The sequence below is a fragment of the Neomonachus schauinslandi genome, chromosome 10, assembly GCF_002201575.2.
Source record: "Neomonachus schauinslandi chromosome 10, ASM220157v2, whole genome shotgun sequence".
Classification (NCBI taxonomy): Eukaryota; Metazoa; Chordata; class Mammalia; order Carnivora; family Phocidae; genus Neomonachus; species Neomonachus schauinslandi.
Genome location: NC_058412.1, coordinates 37244461 through 37262889, shown reverse-complemented (window position 1 = coordinate 37262889; position 18429 = coordinate 37244461). Strand labels below are relative to the sequence as shown.

General features: G+C 52.6%; 1 protein-coding gene across 3 annotated transcripts; it reads right to left on the bottom strand.

The window, feature by feature from the left end:
• Positions 1-344: 344 nt before the first annotated feature.
• On the bottom strand, positions 345-15745 carry IL1RN (interleukin 1 receptor antagonist). Of its 3 annotated transcripts, none has more exons than XM_021697793.1 (5): positions 13542-15745; positions 5513-5564; positions 3961-4049; positions 2757-2869; positions 345-1615 (listed from the first exon to the last, which is right to left on the bottom strand). In XM_021697793.1, the coding sequence occupies exons 1-5, from the start codon at positions 13744-13746 to the stop codon at positions 1403-1405; spliced, it is 672 nt and encodes a 223-aa protein (XP_021553468.1). In that variant the 5' UTR covers positions 13747-15745; the 3' UTR covers positions 345-1402. The 3 variants fall into 3 exon arrangements, with proteins under 3 accessions (XP_021553468.1, XP_021553470.1, XP_021553469.1); XM_021697795.1 differs by lacking the exon at positions 13542-15745 and adding an exon at positions 5707-5713; XM_021697794.1 differs by lacking the exon at positions 13542-15745 and having other exon boundaries at positions 5513-5902.
• Between the last annotated feature and the right edge of the window lie 2684 nt (positions 15746-18429).

Below are 18429 nucleotides of genomic sequence, written 5' to 3'. Positions count from 1 at the left end.
ATGCATCTGTTTTGTGGAGAGCGGCCGACCGCAGTCCATCCACTCTCTTTGCTGCCGACCACTGCGTTGTATGCACGCACCTGATGTCTGTGTTCGTTCCTCTGTGATGGGTGTTTGGATTGTTTGCTATTGGCGGCTAGTTGGACAGTGGTGCTACCCACCTTCCTGGCAGGGAGATTCACTCTCGTGGACCAGAGACAGTGAGGCCTGAGGAGGAAAGGACTCTCAGAAGAGAGGCAGCCAGGCCCAGTCCCCGGGGTGAGAAAGGCCCGTTGGCCTCCCCGTTTCCCAAGCTCTCTATGCGCCAAGCCTGGCGAGGCCAGAGACACAACCAGCAAAGTAGATGAGTTTTCAAGATTTTATTGTAAAACAGCTTCAGTCACAGGGAGTAGGAACCTTTCTGCTCAACACACAGAACACACGTTCACGGAGCACGTGCTGAGGGTCCGAAACACACACGGGTCATCACGCTCCCTGCTCTTGGGAGCTCAGTCTGTGGCGGGACACGGACGGAGGCACAAGTCTCAGAGTGTCCGAAGGGCTAAAACGGTCCAAGAGCCATTCCTCCCTCCCAGGAAACCTGCAAAGAGCCCCAGGGGAGCCGCAGTTGTGCTGCCCTGGGAGCTGGGAGCTTCTGATGGGGGAGCTGGGGGAGGAAAAGCGCGGCGGGCACTGTACGAGGTCTGGAGTGGAAATGGTGCCCGGCCTGAGCAGTGGGGGCCAGACTTTAGGAACGTCACAGAAAGAAAAAAAAACTAGGGACCAACATAACACACTAACTTTGCATTTTTGCAGGGTAGGGCGTTACAAAAAGAAGAGAGGGAAATCAAAAGGGAGAGCTCCTTCCACCCTCCCTCGCCGCCTTTCCAGAAAGGACACAGTCTCTAAAGAAAGGACTCGCCTTCAAATTGGATGAAGCTGGCTTAAAAGAGAAAGGAAATCCTTCTCTTCCATTGTGGCACAGACTCTAAAAGTTTTCCCCACAGAACGGCATCAGTTGGCAAAACAAGGTTTGGGAGGCCAGCGAGGGGCGTGAGGGATCTGGGACGTGGCCACGGGGCGAGGGAGGAGGCTGAGGAGTCAGGGAGAGGAGAGTAGAGGGGGCCCAGGCGGGCCGAGCGGCCTGCCTTTCATCCAGAAGGCACGGGCAGCGCTGAAAGGCCTGGGGCAGTGTGGTGGCTTGAGCTGCACGATAGAAAGACCACCGTGGAGGCAGCGTCGAGGTTGCTTAGCTGAGGAGGCTGGTGACAGAGTCCTGTTACCGGGGCTCTCGGCCATCCTTCCGAGGTCTACCCCACCAAGGCTGCTCCTCTGAGCCCCACGACACCCCGGGCAGGGTGGAGAGGCGTCTCTGGGGTCATCGGTGTGCTGGGCATGGGGGACGTGCGGCATGGACCCACCACTAGTCCTTCTGGAAGTAGAACTTGGTGACCGTCATGGCCTCTTGGGGCGTGTTGGTGAGGCTGACGGGCCGGTCGGCCTCGAGTGCTGTGCAGAGGAACCAGCCGGGGCAGGCGGCGGACTCGAAGCTGGTGGTGGGCCCGCTATCCGAGAGGATGAAGGTGAAGCGCTTGTCTTGATCCTTGTGCTTACTCAGGTCAGTGATGTTAACTGCCTGGAAGCCAAGACATGAGCAGTGAGGGCTGGGAAGCCCATAGGTCCCGTGCTGCCTCCCTCTCCCAACCAGGACTTGGCCTCCGGCCGGCCCAGAACAAGCACTGGGGAAACTCTGACCGGGGACCCCTGCGGCAGGCCACACATCCCGGCTCTCCTAAGACAACAGTGACACAAAGAGGCCGTCCCACGGTCACACCTTGACTTTGGGAAATCTGGCCCCTCTAGCCATGGGCCAGTAAGTTTGGTAGACACGTGGCATCAGCCGCAGAAGCCAACGCACGTGGAGGCTGGCGCTCTGTCGGGGACTGTGCCCTCTCAGGCAAGAGGGCATGGTGGAGAAGGTGGGCAGAGATCACTGCAGTGCATTTGACACGGTACACACAACGTCCTGGTCATCCCCACTCCACACAGAGTAGTCACCCTCCCAAAGAATGCCCCTGTCCACGGCTGGGGGTAAGGGACGGAGCCCTGGTTACAGCCACTCACACTGGGTTAAGATCCTGACCAACAAGCCCCTGAGACAAAGCCATCTCCTCCCAGGGCTGGCAGCCCGTTCATACTGCGGGGATCAAGGAGTGCAGGGCCCTGGATGGGATGCCAACCCGTGGGTCTGAGTAGATAAGGATTAGAAGAGAAAGGTCCTGAAGCTTGGCTTCCCTGGAGGAGGGCGAGTCTAAGAAGGTCGGGAGCCGTCGGGCCAGAGAGTGGCACACAGAGAATGAAGCCCTCAAAGGAACCGTCCTTCCCGGCCCCCGCCCTTCTCGAGACTGGACTTGGCCACACGGCTGGCTTCGGCCCATGGGACGTGAGCCGTACGACGTAAGCAGGGCTTTGATGGGCCTCTGCCCACGGAGCCTCGCTCTGTGGCATAATCCGTGTCGGAAGGCAGCACCCGCGCTGTCAGGAGGCCCACGCTGACCGCGGAGCTCTGAGAGAGCACGTGGAGCAAGGCGCGGGTGAGAAGCCACCGTGGCCCCCCCCCCCAGCAGAGCTCCCCGCTGCTGCCGCTGCTACGCCGAGTAGAGCACAACTGCCCAGCTGCGCCTGCCTCTTCGACCCACAGGGCCCCAGGAAGGAACCGACTGCGGTTGTCCCCGCTGCCGGCTTTGGGGTGGCTGCCATCGGAGGCGGGCCCTTACCTCCAGCTGGAGCTTGGTCTCATCACCGGACTTGACGCAGGCCAGGCACAGCTTCGCCCCATGGATCCCCAGGAACACGGCATGAGGCTCAATGGGCACCACGTCTAACTTCTCTGGGGAAGAGCAGAAGGCAGGGTCAGGTTGTAGAGAGAGGAGGAGGCAGCCCGGACTCTCGCAGGAGATTTTTCTGTCTCCCCATCCCATCCCCACCCGAAGTAAAACCCGAAGGTCAGAAGGGCAGTGAGGCCCCATCTTCCTGGTCCTCATTCAAATGGAAGATCACACCAAGGAGTTATCGAGTTACCCCTCAAGGACCGTGTCGCCTAGATTCTGCTCCGCGTGGTCCCTATCCTTCCTTCTCCCCAGGACACCTGTGCTCCAGGTCCCCGGGGGTGCTGCCCACAGGCAGGGAAATAGCACACAGTGGGCCCCGGGGCTTGGTCTACAGGCACCTGGGTGACTCTGACCCTGTCCCTTGGTTGTCTCTGAGCCCTCACGTGGCAGTGAAAAGCTCAGCCTTTCTGCACTTCAGCTTGTTCACTAGGAGAATTAACAGAAGGACAGGAAAGGCCGTTCTCACACTCTTTCAGGGCAAGGCGAGGGGCTGAGAACAAGGTGGGAAGATGGAGATCGTGCCATCCCATAGTGCCAATCAGGTAATCAGAAACATCCCAGGAGGCTCGTGCTGAAAGACTCTCCCAGCATGCCATCAGGCCGGCCTCGGTTTACTAAAGGAAAAACTGAGCGATGGAGTGGGGGAAGCCTGCCCAAGGTCATGCAGCTTGTTTAGAGCAAGGACCAGACCATGGCTGAATGTGGTGTCCATGACAAAGGGACATAACCCAGCCTTAGATATGGTGTATTCGTTTTGGGTGGTAGTTAGGGTTTGAACAACATAGGAACACGGAAGGCTTCATAGTCACAGGAGGGAAAGGGAGCGTCTTGCCTTCTGTGCCCTCTCCCGGCCAGTGGTGGCCCCGGGACACGGTGCCAGCAGGTGGGGGCTCCAGACCTAGGCTCTAACCCTCTTACCCTCTTGAGGCTGCCCTCACATGTGGCCAGGCCTCCCCCAGCTTCCAACTCAACCACAAAGACCCAGCAGGGATTAGGACTTTGAACCTAAGCTTTCCAAGGGCAAGCTGGAGACTCCAGGGCAAAGTGGCCCAGTACCCACACAACATCCACTTTTCTGGCAACCACTCACCTTCCAATTTAGTATTTGATCCTTGCAAGTATCCAGCGATGAGTTGGTTATTCCTCAGGTAGAAGGTCTTCTGGTTAATATCCCAGATTCTGCAATGTGAAAGGTCCCAGCTATGGTGAACCACCTCTGTGTGCCCAGCCCTGTGCTCCCCCTGTTCCTGTGTCCCCCAGAGTTCACTGAATCTGCATTCAACTTTCTGCCAGGGGTGTGGTGTTTTAGCCCAGCCTTGGCATGGAGGAGAGACTGAGGTCAACACCGACTAAGAGGCCGGCCCAGCTCCCACAGCTGGAGAGCAGTGCACCCACATTCTACCGCTCTCCTCATCCTCAGATTCCCAGAGCAGACACCTTCTACTTCAGCAAAACATACTCTAGAGTAGCATCATCCAATAAAACTTGCCGGAGGCAGGAATGTTCTCTCTCTGCACGGTCCAGTATGGTAGCCAGCAGCCCACATGTGGCTGCTGAGCTCTTGGTGAAGGGCTGAGAGCAGGGCTTGCAGAGGCCCAGCCAGAACGTGGGCCCTCTGTGCCCCGTTGCCCACCCATGTGGCCTTGGACATGCACCTCATCTCTTCACAAGTGAAGTGTGGCTACCAACGCCCATGGCATCACTTTGGGGAGCTCGTGAGCTCAGTGAGGGATGGTTGGACAAACTGTAAAGGTCTTTGCACACGTTGAGCATTTGACCTATCGAGATTCTTCTGCATTCCTGGATGAGTCTCCTACTAGAGACCTCCAGGTGCATCTCCTGGAGCTCCCAGCCAGTAGGAAGAAGCAGAGGCAAAGCTCGTGAAGCAGTTCCCGTGTCTGGAAAGGGGAACGACTTGCCCAGGACGCACGCACACACACGCACACACATACACGCACACGCACAGAATCCCGAACTGCAGCCTCAAGCCAGGGAAACTCGGTTTGACGGTGAAGTCACTCTGACGTGGCTCAGGCCTGCAATGTCACAGGACAGAGGGCCCATGGGGACAGCATCACAGCCTCTCGATTTTACAACAGGGTTGGTGACATCTCTCTCACAAAACTCCTGGCCCAATTTTTAAAAATCACAGTAGTGTTCAAGCACTGTTTGATCTTCACAACAACCCAGTAAGGCAGGCAGGGGGTTATCCTTAACCCCATGTCACAGATGGGGAAACTGAGGCTGCAAAGGAGCGGGGGCCTCCACCATGTCCACATGGACCTGCAATGCTGGCCGGCAGTCTGGGCCTCCGGGCTGTGCGCTGCCCACGCGGCCCTCCGGTTTCCTTGCCCAGCAAAGAGCCCCAGCCTGGCTCGTCGGCACCTGTCTGTCACTCACTGAGTTGCCAGAGTCTCCGGGAGAATAAGCCAGGCCTCTGGCCAAGTTCTGCCCATCTGAAATATTCTGAAACACAAGCCCTGAAGACCACGGATGTGGCTCCCCTTTCCTGAATAACGGACCTCCCTTTCCAGCCCAAACTCAGCCCGCAGGCGCTGCGGAGGCCAGCGGGCCCCCCCCCAACGGCCGCAGTGGTTCCATTTACCTGTCCGTCCACCCCGCCTCCTCAGGGGTGGCCTTACCTGAAGGCTTGCATCTTGCAAGGTCTCTTCCCCAAGGGATGGCAGGCTGTCTCTGAATGGAACAGGAAAAGGAGGAAAGAGATCAGGTAACTGAGGGGACACCTGCCGGTTTCCATTCTGCGGCCGCAGCGAGACAACACGACACTGCCATTTCGGGCCCTGAGGTGCCGCTTATAAAGAAAATAGTCACTCACCCAAGCTGCCCTGTCCTACTCTGAGAAACGGAAATGCCCTCATATTTCCAAAATGAGAAACTCTTGCTGTTGTCACTTTCAACTGTGCTGAGTGTCGCAATGGGGTGTTGTAACTGATTCCCTCCCCTTTTCCCCTGTGCAATTTCCCCAAAATTAAGATTTCTATTTTCCCTTCACTGAGTTCCTGGGAAGAGCACGATGAAAACTGAACTCCCTCATCGGCCTGACAGGTATCCTGAGACTGTTTGTTGACCTTTTTAAAAACAGATTTAAGAAGAGAAGTCCTCCTTCCTAACAAGCCAAGTGGCGGGGCTCTTGAGCACACGGGACAGTCACATGTCACTTTGTGTTCTTTGAAGGATGGACAGCCTTGCTGGACTCTGGACCAGGGACTAACAAAGGTTAGTCCTTTACAGATTCTGTAAAGGACCAGACAGTAAATATTTTAGGGTTTGTCTCTGTCATGATTTCTCAACTCAGCTATTGTAGCTTAAACAGTAGTAGGTGATCTGGAAATGACAAGCCCGTTATGTTCCAATACAACTTTATTTACAAAAAGAGGTGGTGGCTGCATTTGGCTTGAAGTCTGCTGACCCCTGCCATAGAGTAAATTTCCTGAGAGGTGCTTTGAAGCCAGCTCTCTTCCGATAAGACACTATCCACATCTTTAAAGTTATGGTCTTGGGATAATGGGGCCAACTCAGCCCTTGGACAGAAACGGATCCAGATTTCACCTCTGCCACTTGCCATTTGCTACCCATGTGACCTGGAACATGTCGCTTCACTTCTCTGGGCCTCTACCTCTGCCCCCTCTGCCTCAGTGCCCAGAGTGGGATTGATCTGTCTTCCTTACGGGTGGAAAGAGGGAGGGAAGAAGGAAGGAAGGAAGGGAGGGAGGGAGGGAGGGAAGAAAGGGGAAATTCTAGCCTGCAGTGAGCACTCATAAGCATTAACTTCTTTCCTTCCTACATTCTAGAAGTTAGGAAAAAGGTAGGCATACTCCTATTTATGGATAGGGAAAGCATGGATAGGGCTTCACATGATCAGAGCGCCCAGTGCTAATGCAGAAGCACAGATTATACCATTGGAGAACTGGATGGGAGTTCGGCAGTCGTCCTATCCCACCCTATCATTGTCTTGAAGAACACTCAGAAAGACCCAGAGAGAGAAAGGGACCTGCCCAAGGCCACACCACTCATAAATGGCAAAGGTATGCCTAGGAATCCAGGTCTTCAGACTCCCAGCCAGTGGTCATCCTTGTTAACAACAGCTGATCTTGATGAGTCTGACTTTATTTTTAACCAAAAAATCAGGGTCCGTGTCCAAATGAGGGTAAAATCCTTCAAAGAGGAAGTCTATACTGTATAGTTGAAAGTTGCTAAGAGAGTAGACCATAAAAGTTGTCATCACAAGAAAAAAGATACGTTTATAACTATGTATATAAAACAGGTGATGGGTGAATCACTATGTTGTATACCTCTAATGTTATAATGTGAATTACACCTCAATTAAATATAATTTAATGTTATATGTCAATGATACCTCAATTTAAACAAATTTAATATAATGTTATATGGCAATTATACCTCAATTAAAAAAATTAATAAAGGTTACAAATGAATTTCTCAAATCTTTAAAGAGCTCTTCTTTCAGAGCAAATGGAACATTTCTGCAAAAACTATCACTTCCCTGGGGGATTACTTTGAAGGACAAAGTGACTTGTATGTGTCCCCTCTGTTCTCACAAGGTGAGTGACCTTGAGGGAGACATTCACCTTTGAAACACATGCAAGAAAGAATATCTACCTTTGAAGGCCAAGGGGGAGTTCTGTTTGTTTGGGGAGGGCTGGCTGGAGGACGTGATGTGTAAGAACCTGCTTGATTATTTGCCACCGGCAGCATTTGCTGAATTGGGGGTATAATTTCTGGAACATCTACGAATCATCAGGGGCCTGAACTGGTCACCACCCCTGCTGAGATGGAAGGCAGCTAGCCCCCACTGTGATAAGTTCTCTCCTACTTGTCTTTCAATGCTGCTTCTGAAGCCCTCCTCAATGTTACTTCAGTACCCCTTGATAAACATCCTTGGAGACTGAAGAGGGGGAATGACTTGCTCAGGGGAGGCCGAGGGGCTCCTTCCTGCCTGCCTGCCCTCAAGACAGCTTTCCAAGCCAAGGTACCACCCACACTGTGGCTCCTGGGTAAATGCTCCCCTGTCCCCAGCCCAAATTCAGAGAGACAGATTTCTCCCGGAGGGCAGATCCCTGGTTTCTCCACCTTTGCCAGGTCTGTGCCCAAGAAGTGGCTTGGCAGGCCTTTCCTGATGGAGAGGAGGGAGTCCCTAGGGCCGGCCTGAGACATTAGGCTGACCTGGGGCTGCACTCTCCCATGTCACCTAGGAGTTGGCACCCAGCCCCTTGGCCTCAGTTTCATTATCCATTATACAGGGCTAATAATTGAAGCCTTATCATGGGTTCTGTGAGGACTGAGATGTTGCACACAGTGTACTTAACCCTGACCCTGGCACATAGGAACTACACAATAGGAAGCTATTGCGTCTGCTTCTTTACCCCACGTAAAGTGGGAGAGGTCAGTCACAATGCCCCTAACCCCATCCACCCTGCCCGGTACACCGGGCTGGACTCCAGAGGGGGAGGCCCTCATCTGTCTGGGCTGAGGGAGGAAATGAGCTGGGGACCAGAGGCTCCTCCCCTCCCCTCACGCTTCTGGCCACAATTCCACTCTTGGTTCCGTCTTATCAAAAATAGTTGGTGTCCCTATGATTTCTGCCCACAGGAAATCTCTGACGAAACTTGTTCTTGGTTCCGGGTGCTCAGCCCCTCACTCCAGTTCCCAAATTCAGTTTAATGACCACACCACGTTGTGGACCCTGCCTTCCCGGTCAGCACCTTGCACTTTCCCTGCGAGCTGCAGGCATCAAATTGCATCTAGTGCCTTCTACATGCTGAGCCCTGCCCTGCCCTGGTGACAGCAGAAATGATAAGGCCCACTCAGAGGGAAATAGGACAACCATGTCCTTGGAGTGATACTCGACAGGCTCTACTGAGACCAAGCCCTGGGCCCCTGTTGGTGCCTCTAGAGCGCCATCCACATAGGAGGTGTTCGATAAATGCAGCTATTTCTCAATTTCAGCTAATTGCTTCTTTCGATTCTAGGATTTCCATCTGCTTCCTTTTTTTTGGCATGGTGTCTGCCGAAAGTTTCAGTCGTGTCTTTTAAATCTTTGGACGCGGTATTCACGGTTCTTGTAAAGGCTGCACCTGCTCACTTTATTATCTGAATCCCCGCTGGGTGTCCTTCTGGAGTCTGCTTTTATCTGGTGCACAGGTCGTCTTGCCTGTGCCTGGCTACTTTCTATCAACTGCTGGGCACGGTAGTACATCGAAAACTGTAGAGGTCATTTGAGGCTCTGGACAATATTGTATTTATCTAGAGGTGATTCCCTTTTGCTTCTGCTGGGCGGTGAGGCTGGGGGCGCTGCAGCTGCAAGTGACCTTCCCCCGGCAGGCTTGAGATGATCACAATGGAGCATCAGTAGCTAGGCAGGCTACTCTATTTCTGGGTAGTCCTAGTCCTTTAGGTCCCAGGCCAGACCTGGGGTGTTTATCAGGGCCCGTTCTCCTCAGTGGGAGGTAAAATACAAATTTTATCCTCTCCCATCCCCTGTCCAACCCCATAAGTTTGTCAAAAACTCAGCTGGGGCTTTTGAAACCAAATGCCTCCCAGGGCAAAAGGCCCCAGTACTGACCTCCACCTGTCTGGGCCTCTGCAGTTCTTCAAAGCCCTGGTCATTCTTTGATCCCATCTTATTGTTTAGAAATACATTTTGCTAGCTTTGCTCGTTATCACAGCAGGAAGTTTGGTCCTAGGCCAGATGTGGAACACGATGTCTATTTTTTGAGTCATATCATTCAGGATGGCAGAATTGGAACAGCATTTGGGGGTAGGGGCAGAAGTGACCGAAAAGTTGGGCAGGAGTCAGAGGAGGAAGGGCCTTTAATGACGCATCAAGGGGCAGGGAATTTATCTTAAAGAACATGGAATCAGAGGGTGACACCGTCAGGTTTGTTTTATTAAGATCATCCTGGGGCCAGTGGACAGATAGATGAGACTTGGTGTGTGGTTTGGGGTCACTGAGCCTGAAGGCAGGGCCATGGTGTGCTGCTAAATGTCGACAGCTAGATCTCCAAAAGAGTTCTCATTAGTAGCATTTGCTGGTTTCTCTGCTGTAAATACTCCCACCGTGGATAATCTCAAGCCACCAGCAAGACAACGCGGAATGCAGAGCTGGGAAGAGATGCTCACAAACATATCTTGCTGGCTCCAGTGCCCCACGGCGGCGGGGAGATTTGGCGGCTCTTTGTCTCTCTCGTCTTTCTAGAGAGAGAGAGCATCCTATTTCCCAACTCCGGTCTCTCCCCACCTCAGCCCAGTGGCTCACCCCACAGGTCCTGTCTGCATTACAGAAAGCAAGCCCTCCCAACAAATCCAGTTTATCAGGACACTACAGTGGGCCTTGGTGCGAACGTTTTCAGCTGTGCCTGCCGGCCTGCATGCATGTCATGCAAACACCATTTGTAAAATTGTAAGCAGCTGGCTTTGGGGGCACAGGTGCGCACCTTAAGTTGTAATGGCTCGAGCTCATGTTTAGATCCTTCAGTGTACGTGAGCGTCACAGCACACAATACAGGCAGTGCTGTTGCCCAAACTTTGGAAATTTTTACTAAGATAATGGTACAAAGTCTCTGGTTACTCTTTCCAAGAGATGGGTAAATATATCAGTACAAACAGGAGGAGGAAGGGCAAATATCATCTGTCTTCTCTTTGTCAGCTTTCCTACGCAGCCCTGCCAGGTAACCAGGTCAATTTTAACTAAATCCAGCAGCTTATGAGAAGCTCCCTAGAGCAGCGGGCCAGGTTTGGAGACCGAAGTTCTCCTGGGCATCTCAGCCAACCTGAATGCCCTCCTGGCCCATGTATAGTGGTTGGGAGATTGTATATAAAGTCAACTGTTTTCAGTCACTGCTTTACAAAAGCGTGCCCTCCTCCTAGGTCTAAACGGTAAACTGCCTGTGAGTCTTTTATAAGTTTCAAGTCTTCCAAGATGGTTTTTGCTCCAGCAATTTCTGGGTTTGATATGGATCTGAATTGAAAGCCATTATTTATCTGTTTATCTTGTCCTACTAGAGGTACATGTTTGCTCTTGCCTTTTTGGCTTTGGTGACTAGCTTTATAACGCAGCTAGCTTCTCCACAGGTGGACAGAGAGGGAGAGGGGCAGGAACCGGGAGGGGGGGTGGGGCACAGTTATAATTCTTACCTGCTGTGCTTCAGGCTCAGGCTATGTGTTTTATTCTTTCACATGGATCTCACTTAGTCCTAATAATAGCTGTGTAAGGTGGGTATATTTACACCCACTTTCAGGATGGGTATATACTTATACTCACCTCGCAGAATAAGAAATCAAGGCTCAGAAAGATTAAATCACTTGCCCCAGATCGTGGCTGAGGCAGGATTTGAACCCAGCTCTTGTAGTCCTTCCCACATGGCAGTCCTGCCAGAAAGGCAGCTGACCTCTTTCCTCGATTCATTGCACAATGAACAGAAGCAAGAATTTTATTTGTTCTTATGGAGTTCCTTCTGATTTGAACTCACGTCTTACAGAGCGACAGTTTGTTCCCACAATTGCTTGGAAATTTTAGGAGTTGGTTTGTTTTTTGGTAGTAAGGGAAGGATGATTCTAAAACCTTACAGAGGTTAACGAGAAAGCTCTTTACCTGGTTTTGGATGAAGGTGGCCATTTGCCCCGGTCTTTCCAGGGCTTTCCAAGTGTTAGTACTGAAAGTCCTGCATCTCTGGAAAGCTGAGATGATTGGTCACCCTATAATACGAATCCTTAAAAGGTGCTCATACCATCTGGTGGCTAGTACTGCAAATTGCAGGCACGATTAGCTGCCCATCATTGTGTCTTGCCCAGCAGAGATGGGGTCCACTTTATTAGATAGATGATAGATAGATAGATAAAACACACAAGAACCGAAAGCCTTAGCCTTCCACTCAGGAAAAGAGACCGCAGCAGATGAAGTATTGGCCAATCACTCCCCTTCTGATCAAGTTAATTTTTAATTCAGCCATTCACATTTCCTCCAGCTATGTACATCAAGATAGGTCAACCTCTAGTAGCTTAACATTGGTTTCAAACTTAGGCTGTAAAAAGGAGTTTCTCTTTCATTATAAATGTCTGCACCTTCACATCCTCTTCCCTCTGCCTCATCTTCTTCACACACATTAGCTGTGAGGTCAGTGGTGTTAGAGAGGAGGCAGAGGGCCAGCAAGGTAAGTGCCATGTCCCAGATACATGCCCACCTTCATCCGTCCTCGAGCTCCCAGCTCTTGAAGCAAACCCCAAATCTCTCCATGGTCTCCCTTCTCTGAGCCCTGCTCCTGGCCTCCCAGAAAACATGGTGTCTTCACTGGGTTCCCATGCCCTCGCCTCCTGAACTCAAACTTACTCAGCACCTACTATGTGACAGTTTAAAATATTTTGGAGTGGACTGTTTTTAAGTATAAATGTTCCCTCACATTCTATCACTACCCACTGGTTCTGGGAGTGGCATCCTCTTTACACATTTGAAAGATGCATAAGACCATGGGCTGACATTTTAACACATCTCACTGGAGACTGCCTCCTCTACTGGGGGAAAGGGGAGGATTTGCTGCCCCTGGAAAAACTGCTTGTGGTTTACAAAGTACTTCTTTCTCCATGACCTCACTCAGTCTCCACACCCCCAGAGCATAATACGGTGGTTTGGAACAGACTGTCTGCAGTGGAGCCCGGCTCCTCCCGTTAGAGTGGCTGTCTGGTCTCGGACAAATTACTTAACCTGTGTCCAAGTTCCCACTTCTGAAACAGTGAACAATAATAGTGCTTCCTCATAGGGCTGTTGTGAGGATTAGAAGAGACAGGCCATGCTAATTGCTCAGCAGAGTGCCTCGTCCATAAGCTTATGGAAGAATTGGCTATTACCGAGCCCGTGAGACCCTAAGAGTTGGCCAGCCTCCTCTTGACACTGAGAAGAGTGAGACCCAGAAAGGAGGAATAGTTCACCCATTCGAGGTCAAACATAGAATTAGAAACTGGGTCTTCAGGCTCCCAGTTTTAAGATCTTTTCTCTGCCCCCCACAGATCTTCACCAGAGATTACAAACCTGTAGCCCACAGGTTGAATATTTTCTTTGCTGACTTTGTTGTTTTATTTAATCTACTACATAAGGAAATCAGAATATCTGACAGTTCTTGAAAAGTGAGAAGTTCTGGCCACCTGGGCCTGCATCCTCATGAGACAACCATCTGCTGGGACGAATCAGTAGTAGCCACGGATTCCAGGTCCCTACCCTTTTGTACGACCCTTCAGATCTCGGGACCTGGTGCCCAATTCTGTCAGTATTTCTCATTGAGCTCTCACGGTTCTTTCTCCCATTCGACAGGAATATGTCCCCACTTTCCACATCTCTCTCACCAGTGGAAAATGACCAACAGAGTCTAAGAGCTCCAGGATTTTTCTCACAGCAGGCATGCTTCCTCTGTCCCCTGCGGGCCCCGCAGACACTGGGCCGGCAGCCCTGGCCCCAGTGCATCCTCATGGCCTGCTGCTGCCTCCCCTCGGCCAGGTCTCCCAGACAGGCCTGGAGCTACCTGCGCTTGACATTTCTCTGGAAGCTTGCTATTCAGAGTCTGAGAGCATTTGGTAAGCACTAATGGTGGCTATTTTCCTCCCCATCTTTCAGATGGAAAAGCAGGAGTGAAAGGAGCTTACCTGCAGCCCTGGAAAGGGCCTGGTAGATTCCGCGGTCTTCTGAGGTCTTCCAGCCTCTGGCTCCAGACCAAGCTGCTGCGCAGAGAGGAGAAGCACCGGGCAGAACTTGTGCTACCAGCACCTCCCAGGGTGGAGCTGCTCCTTGCTTCCTGATTACCTGCGGAGAGGAAGAGGAAGGGCCAGAGCCTGCCTTGCACACACGCATGCAGGGCTCGCCAGGCCCAGCTTCCAAAAGGGTGAGTCAGCCTAACAGAAGCCCAGCAGGTTCTTATCTCTGCAAAGCCAGAGGTCTTGCATGAGGAACTGAGCTGGCTTAGTGAGGCTGGACCTCTGTGCCCACCCCACTTTATGCTCACCCTGACTGCCGCCGGTTCATGTATGCGTGTGCTTATTCATCCTGACAATATGGGTTGACTTAATCCTGTGTACCAGGCACTCTTCCAGGCTTTGGGGGAACGCCAGATAAGGTCCCTGATAATCTAATGGTGGAAGGCAGACAAGAAACTGGTAAACAAATAAACTAACTTAGTATGACAGTATGTGCTCCAGGGGAAATCAAAAGCATGATCTGTTTTTGAGGGACCTAGGGGTGGGTGCATGTTTTATGTGAAGTGGCAGGGAAGGCCGATCTGAGAAGGTGACTTGTGAGCTAAGACCCGAGTGACGTCAAAGAAGTGGAAGAGTGTCCCGGGGGAGGGGGCAGCAAGCGCAAAGGCCCTTGGGTGGGGATCTTCTTGGTTTATTTGGGGACCGTGTGGAGGCTCATACAGTTGGGATGTGGCTTATGGAGCAGGAGGGTATCCATCCCTTCTTCCAGTTACCCTCAGGCTCCCCACCCCAGCTGTTGGCAATGACACTGTCTGCAAGGCCTAATATTCTCCCCAGCTTTTCTCCAAGACCCTATGTCCTAAACTTTCTCCTCTTTGCCGTTCTGAACTTACTCTCTAGCTTCATGCCCCTGGATCCCGCCATCAGGGAGGAGACAACTCAGGAATCCTTAAGACCATCTGGGTTGATGCATGAAGAGCAGGGGCAAGGGCTCCCTTGGCAAGCTAGAAGTCCCAGGTCTTGTCCCCAGGCCTGCAACTAACCAGCTGTATGACTTTGGAAGTGTCCCTTAGAGTAGGGGCAGGCTGGAGGAAGAAATGGCATGCAGACTATAAAATGCTTTACAAGTTGTGTGCATTGAAACAGGGCTTTGCTCTAGACAGGGCCTTAGGGCACAGGGGAAGGGGAGAGTGAAGGAGCAGGCCAGCCTCCTGGCCACCTTCAATAGCACCTGTCTCTTCTGCTGGAGAAGGAAAGACCATGCTTACTTGCAGAAGGGGTCTCAAGAGGGGTCTAGTGGAGGGCTTCGCTTTCCCCTAACCTTGTCTCTGGGGTCTGGGCTCGTTCCCAGGGTCCCTCCACTCAGCGCACAGGGCCTGAAGTTGGCTGGGAGGTGCAGAGAGCCAGAGGCGGGCAGGATGCCCTTTCCTGGGGACCCCTGACCACAGGGACTTCCCACAAGGCCTTCACTTCCTGTTCTCTGCAGCCTTGGCTCATCAGCTAGAATGCCAAGGCCTCTGAGTTTGGGCTGGGAATTTCTGAAGCAACTTTTGTAGAGAAATGCCCATTTGCAAACAAATCAGGAACTAAATTTTGTAAACCTGGGAAGTTGGGCATTGGGGCAGCTGGGGAACCTGCCTGCGCACACCATCTTGTCACATTGGTCTGCATGTCTGTTATTACATCGGGACGACCACTCTGTGAGGCAGGTTCTGGTGTCCAGGGCCTCAGGTCCTGGCCTCACACACTACATCCGTGTGACCTTGGAAACATCTGTAAATTGAGCGCAAGACTGCTACCCAGCTTGTGGGGTGGTTGTGAGGACTGAGCTAACAAGCCGTAGGTGCTTAGAACACAGGAAGCATTATCTAAGCATTAGTTATTATTCCTGCAGAGCATGGGTCTGATTCCTCCCTGGGGAGCTAAGGGCCTGGCCAGGCTTGGGGCAGTAAGGAGATGATAAACTAGGCTGCCAATCAGGGCCGGGGATGGCATGTTGGTCGGCGCACAAGGCAGGCATTCCCTGGCCAGGCCTGACTCGGGCCACATCCAGGATGTGGGCATCTCCAACCCCCTAGCCTGGCCCGCTCCAGAAGTCTCCTCTCCAGGCTTGCCACCTCTCTTCCAAAGCTGCAAAGATCTAAGGGACCAGTGGCCTGGCCTGGCTCACTCAGATCACCTGAGAAGCTCGGGGCCAAAAATGTCCTGGAGATGGGGAAGACTGCATTTCTGGAAAGGGCTGGCCTTTGAGACCTTGGGAATTCCTGCGGGCTGGGCACCCTTGGGGGTGGAGGGGGGCTGCTTCTGAACAACACAGAGCTACTCCACCTCCAGCAACAGTGACTGAGCACTCACTCTAGCACTGACCTGCCTAGGGCCAGCCTGCTGAACAACAAGAAGGGGGTGGGGGACAGAGAGAAGACAGGGTGGAGGACAGAGGTGACAAGGAGTGCAGGCATCAGGAATGGAGGGATGAAATGCTGAGGTTTGATGTTATTTAGATCCCTCAGACTGAGACAGCTGCAGGTGAGGTCACCTGGCAGGAGAGATGCCAAGGCCCCAAGGGGAAGCCATACTCTGGACTCAATGGCAGCATCCTAGTGCACCGTGGGAAGACTAGGAGCATCAGAGACCCCCCTCACTGCAGCCAGGGGAAAGAGGCACTGAGGGGGCATCCTGCTTCCTGTGAGTTTAGGTACGTGAGGCAGAGCAATGGAGCGGAGTTGTGAAAAGAGCCGGCATTGAGCTGTTTCCCATGATCTTAGATAAATGCTTGTCCTTGCAGGATCTGTGAGAGTCTACAAAACCCAGCTCCAGGCTCCGCTTGCAAAACAACCCCCTTATTCCCTGAACTCTAGCAACACAGGCCTCTTGATTTCTCAATATCACCTCTTCCTCCTGCCTCGGGGCTTTGACATAGGCTCAACCTCGGCTCTGCACGGAACACCCTTCCCTGCCCCATTCCACTGTCTTGCAGACTACCCTCACCCTTAAGATCTTAGCTCAGACATTTCATTCGCATGATCCTCTGTGTGACATCTGCCTCCCTGGCAGGTCACAGCAAGGATTGTGTCTGTTCTGTTCACCATCATATCCCTGACTCTCCACACACAACCTGCCACGTGGACAAATGAGTAAAGGAATAGATGGGAAGCCACCACTCATGTACCTGGTGCCTCTCTCTCTCTCCCTCTCTCTCATACACAAACACACCACTCATACATCTGTATAAAAGAATAAGTCTCCCAGCATGACATTCATAAGTGGTCACACATTGAAACCCACAAGTTCACATCAGTCAAGGTCAAGATCCGCAGATGCCACTTAACCCCATGATCCACTCTTCTGGGAACTACCCCCATCACCGCTGCCACAACCCTGGGGGCCAGTCACGGATAAATGCACCTGACTCGGTCCCCAGGCCTTGGCTGACTGGACCTGTGGTGGGCAGCTACCTCTGCCTCCTGCAACCAAAGCCTTCAATTATACAATCCTATAAAAGCCAACAAGCAACACAGAAGGGAGCTGAGGAGTCAATCAAAATGAAAATGCAGGGATCAGACTCCAGCAAGGCACCGGCTAACAAATGGGAAGTCATTCCCACATCTGCCGGGGGCACTGCAGTTCACGAAGCTCCTCCACAGGAGTCCGCGCCTCCGTAGCGCCTGAGGTTTTGCCTGCCAGGCTCCTCGCCTCATGATGCTGAGCTGCCCCTGCTCTTCCCAGCCCAGCCACCTTACCACATCCTCAGCCACAGTGCCTGGGACGTGGGACTCCTCGTGGTATTGTTCAAGCTGAACCTCAGGAAGAGAAGCAGTTCCTCTGGCTCTCACAGCAGCCAAATGGTAGAAGCTGCCAGCAAGTTCAAGGTGGGGTTTGGTCCCTTGTGACAACTAACAATCCTAACAAAACCTAATGTGCATCCGCTCCACGAAGACTTCCCGCCTCCCCCCCTGCCCCCCCCCGCCCCACCACCACTGCCAGGTGCGATGTTAGATCCTGAGGGGACAGAGGTAAGCGGGGCAGGTGTGTCCTTGTCCTCACGGCTTAGTGTTCACACCCCCGGAAAACTACATCGCAGGGTGATATGTGCATGGATAAAGGAAGCACAGGGTTTTGTGGGAGTGCAGAGCAGGGGCACCCTCCTCAGGCTTGGGGGAGCAGCCAGGTGAGCCAGATGGGACAGGTAGAGGAGGAGGAAAGAAGAGGAGCTCCACCATAGTGAAAGGGGTTTAGGCAAAGCAGAGCTGAAGTGTAGTGTTTGCGGGGAAGAACAGCGGGAGCAGCTTACAGAGTCACAGAGCCCCTGGCCTCCAGGCCCTCACCCATCGATGTCATCAAGGGCTCTAGATTTGGGGCAGCATTAGGGGCTCCAGAACTGACAGGGGAGACTTGGGGTGGCAGTCTGGTTGGAAGTGGGAAAAAGGCCGGCAAGTGTTCTGTTTGCATTTTCCCTCTTACTCTCTATGCTTACCTGGGGGAGGAGAAGTTGGGGAGCTGATGGTAATTATGGGGTCCTATTCTCTGCCCCCCAAATAACTTGAGCTGAAGTTGATCTCTGCTGGTTGTTTCATGTAACTGGGTGGCTAGGTCCTGGGAAGCCCTACCTCACATGTTAGTCACCTGAGAAATCTTCCTTTTCTGAGGCCAGGGGCTTTTATGAGGAAAGAAGCATTCCAACCACAGGGTCTTGCAGTGCGTCAGAATTCCTGGAGAGACTGAGCCGCAAGCCTCTCTGTGCTCGGTAACAGGAACACGACTGACCTGTGGTCTGTTGCAAAGGGTTGCATCACTGGGGAAAGAAAGCTGTGCCCAGGAACAGAACAGCCTAGAGTCTGGG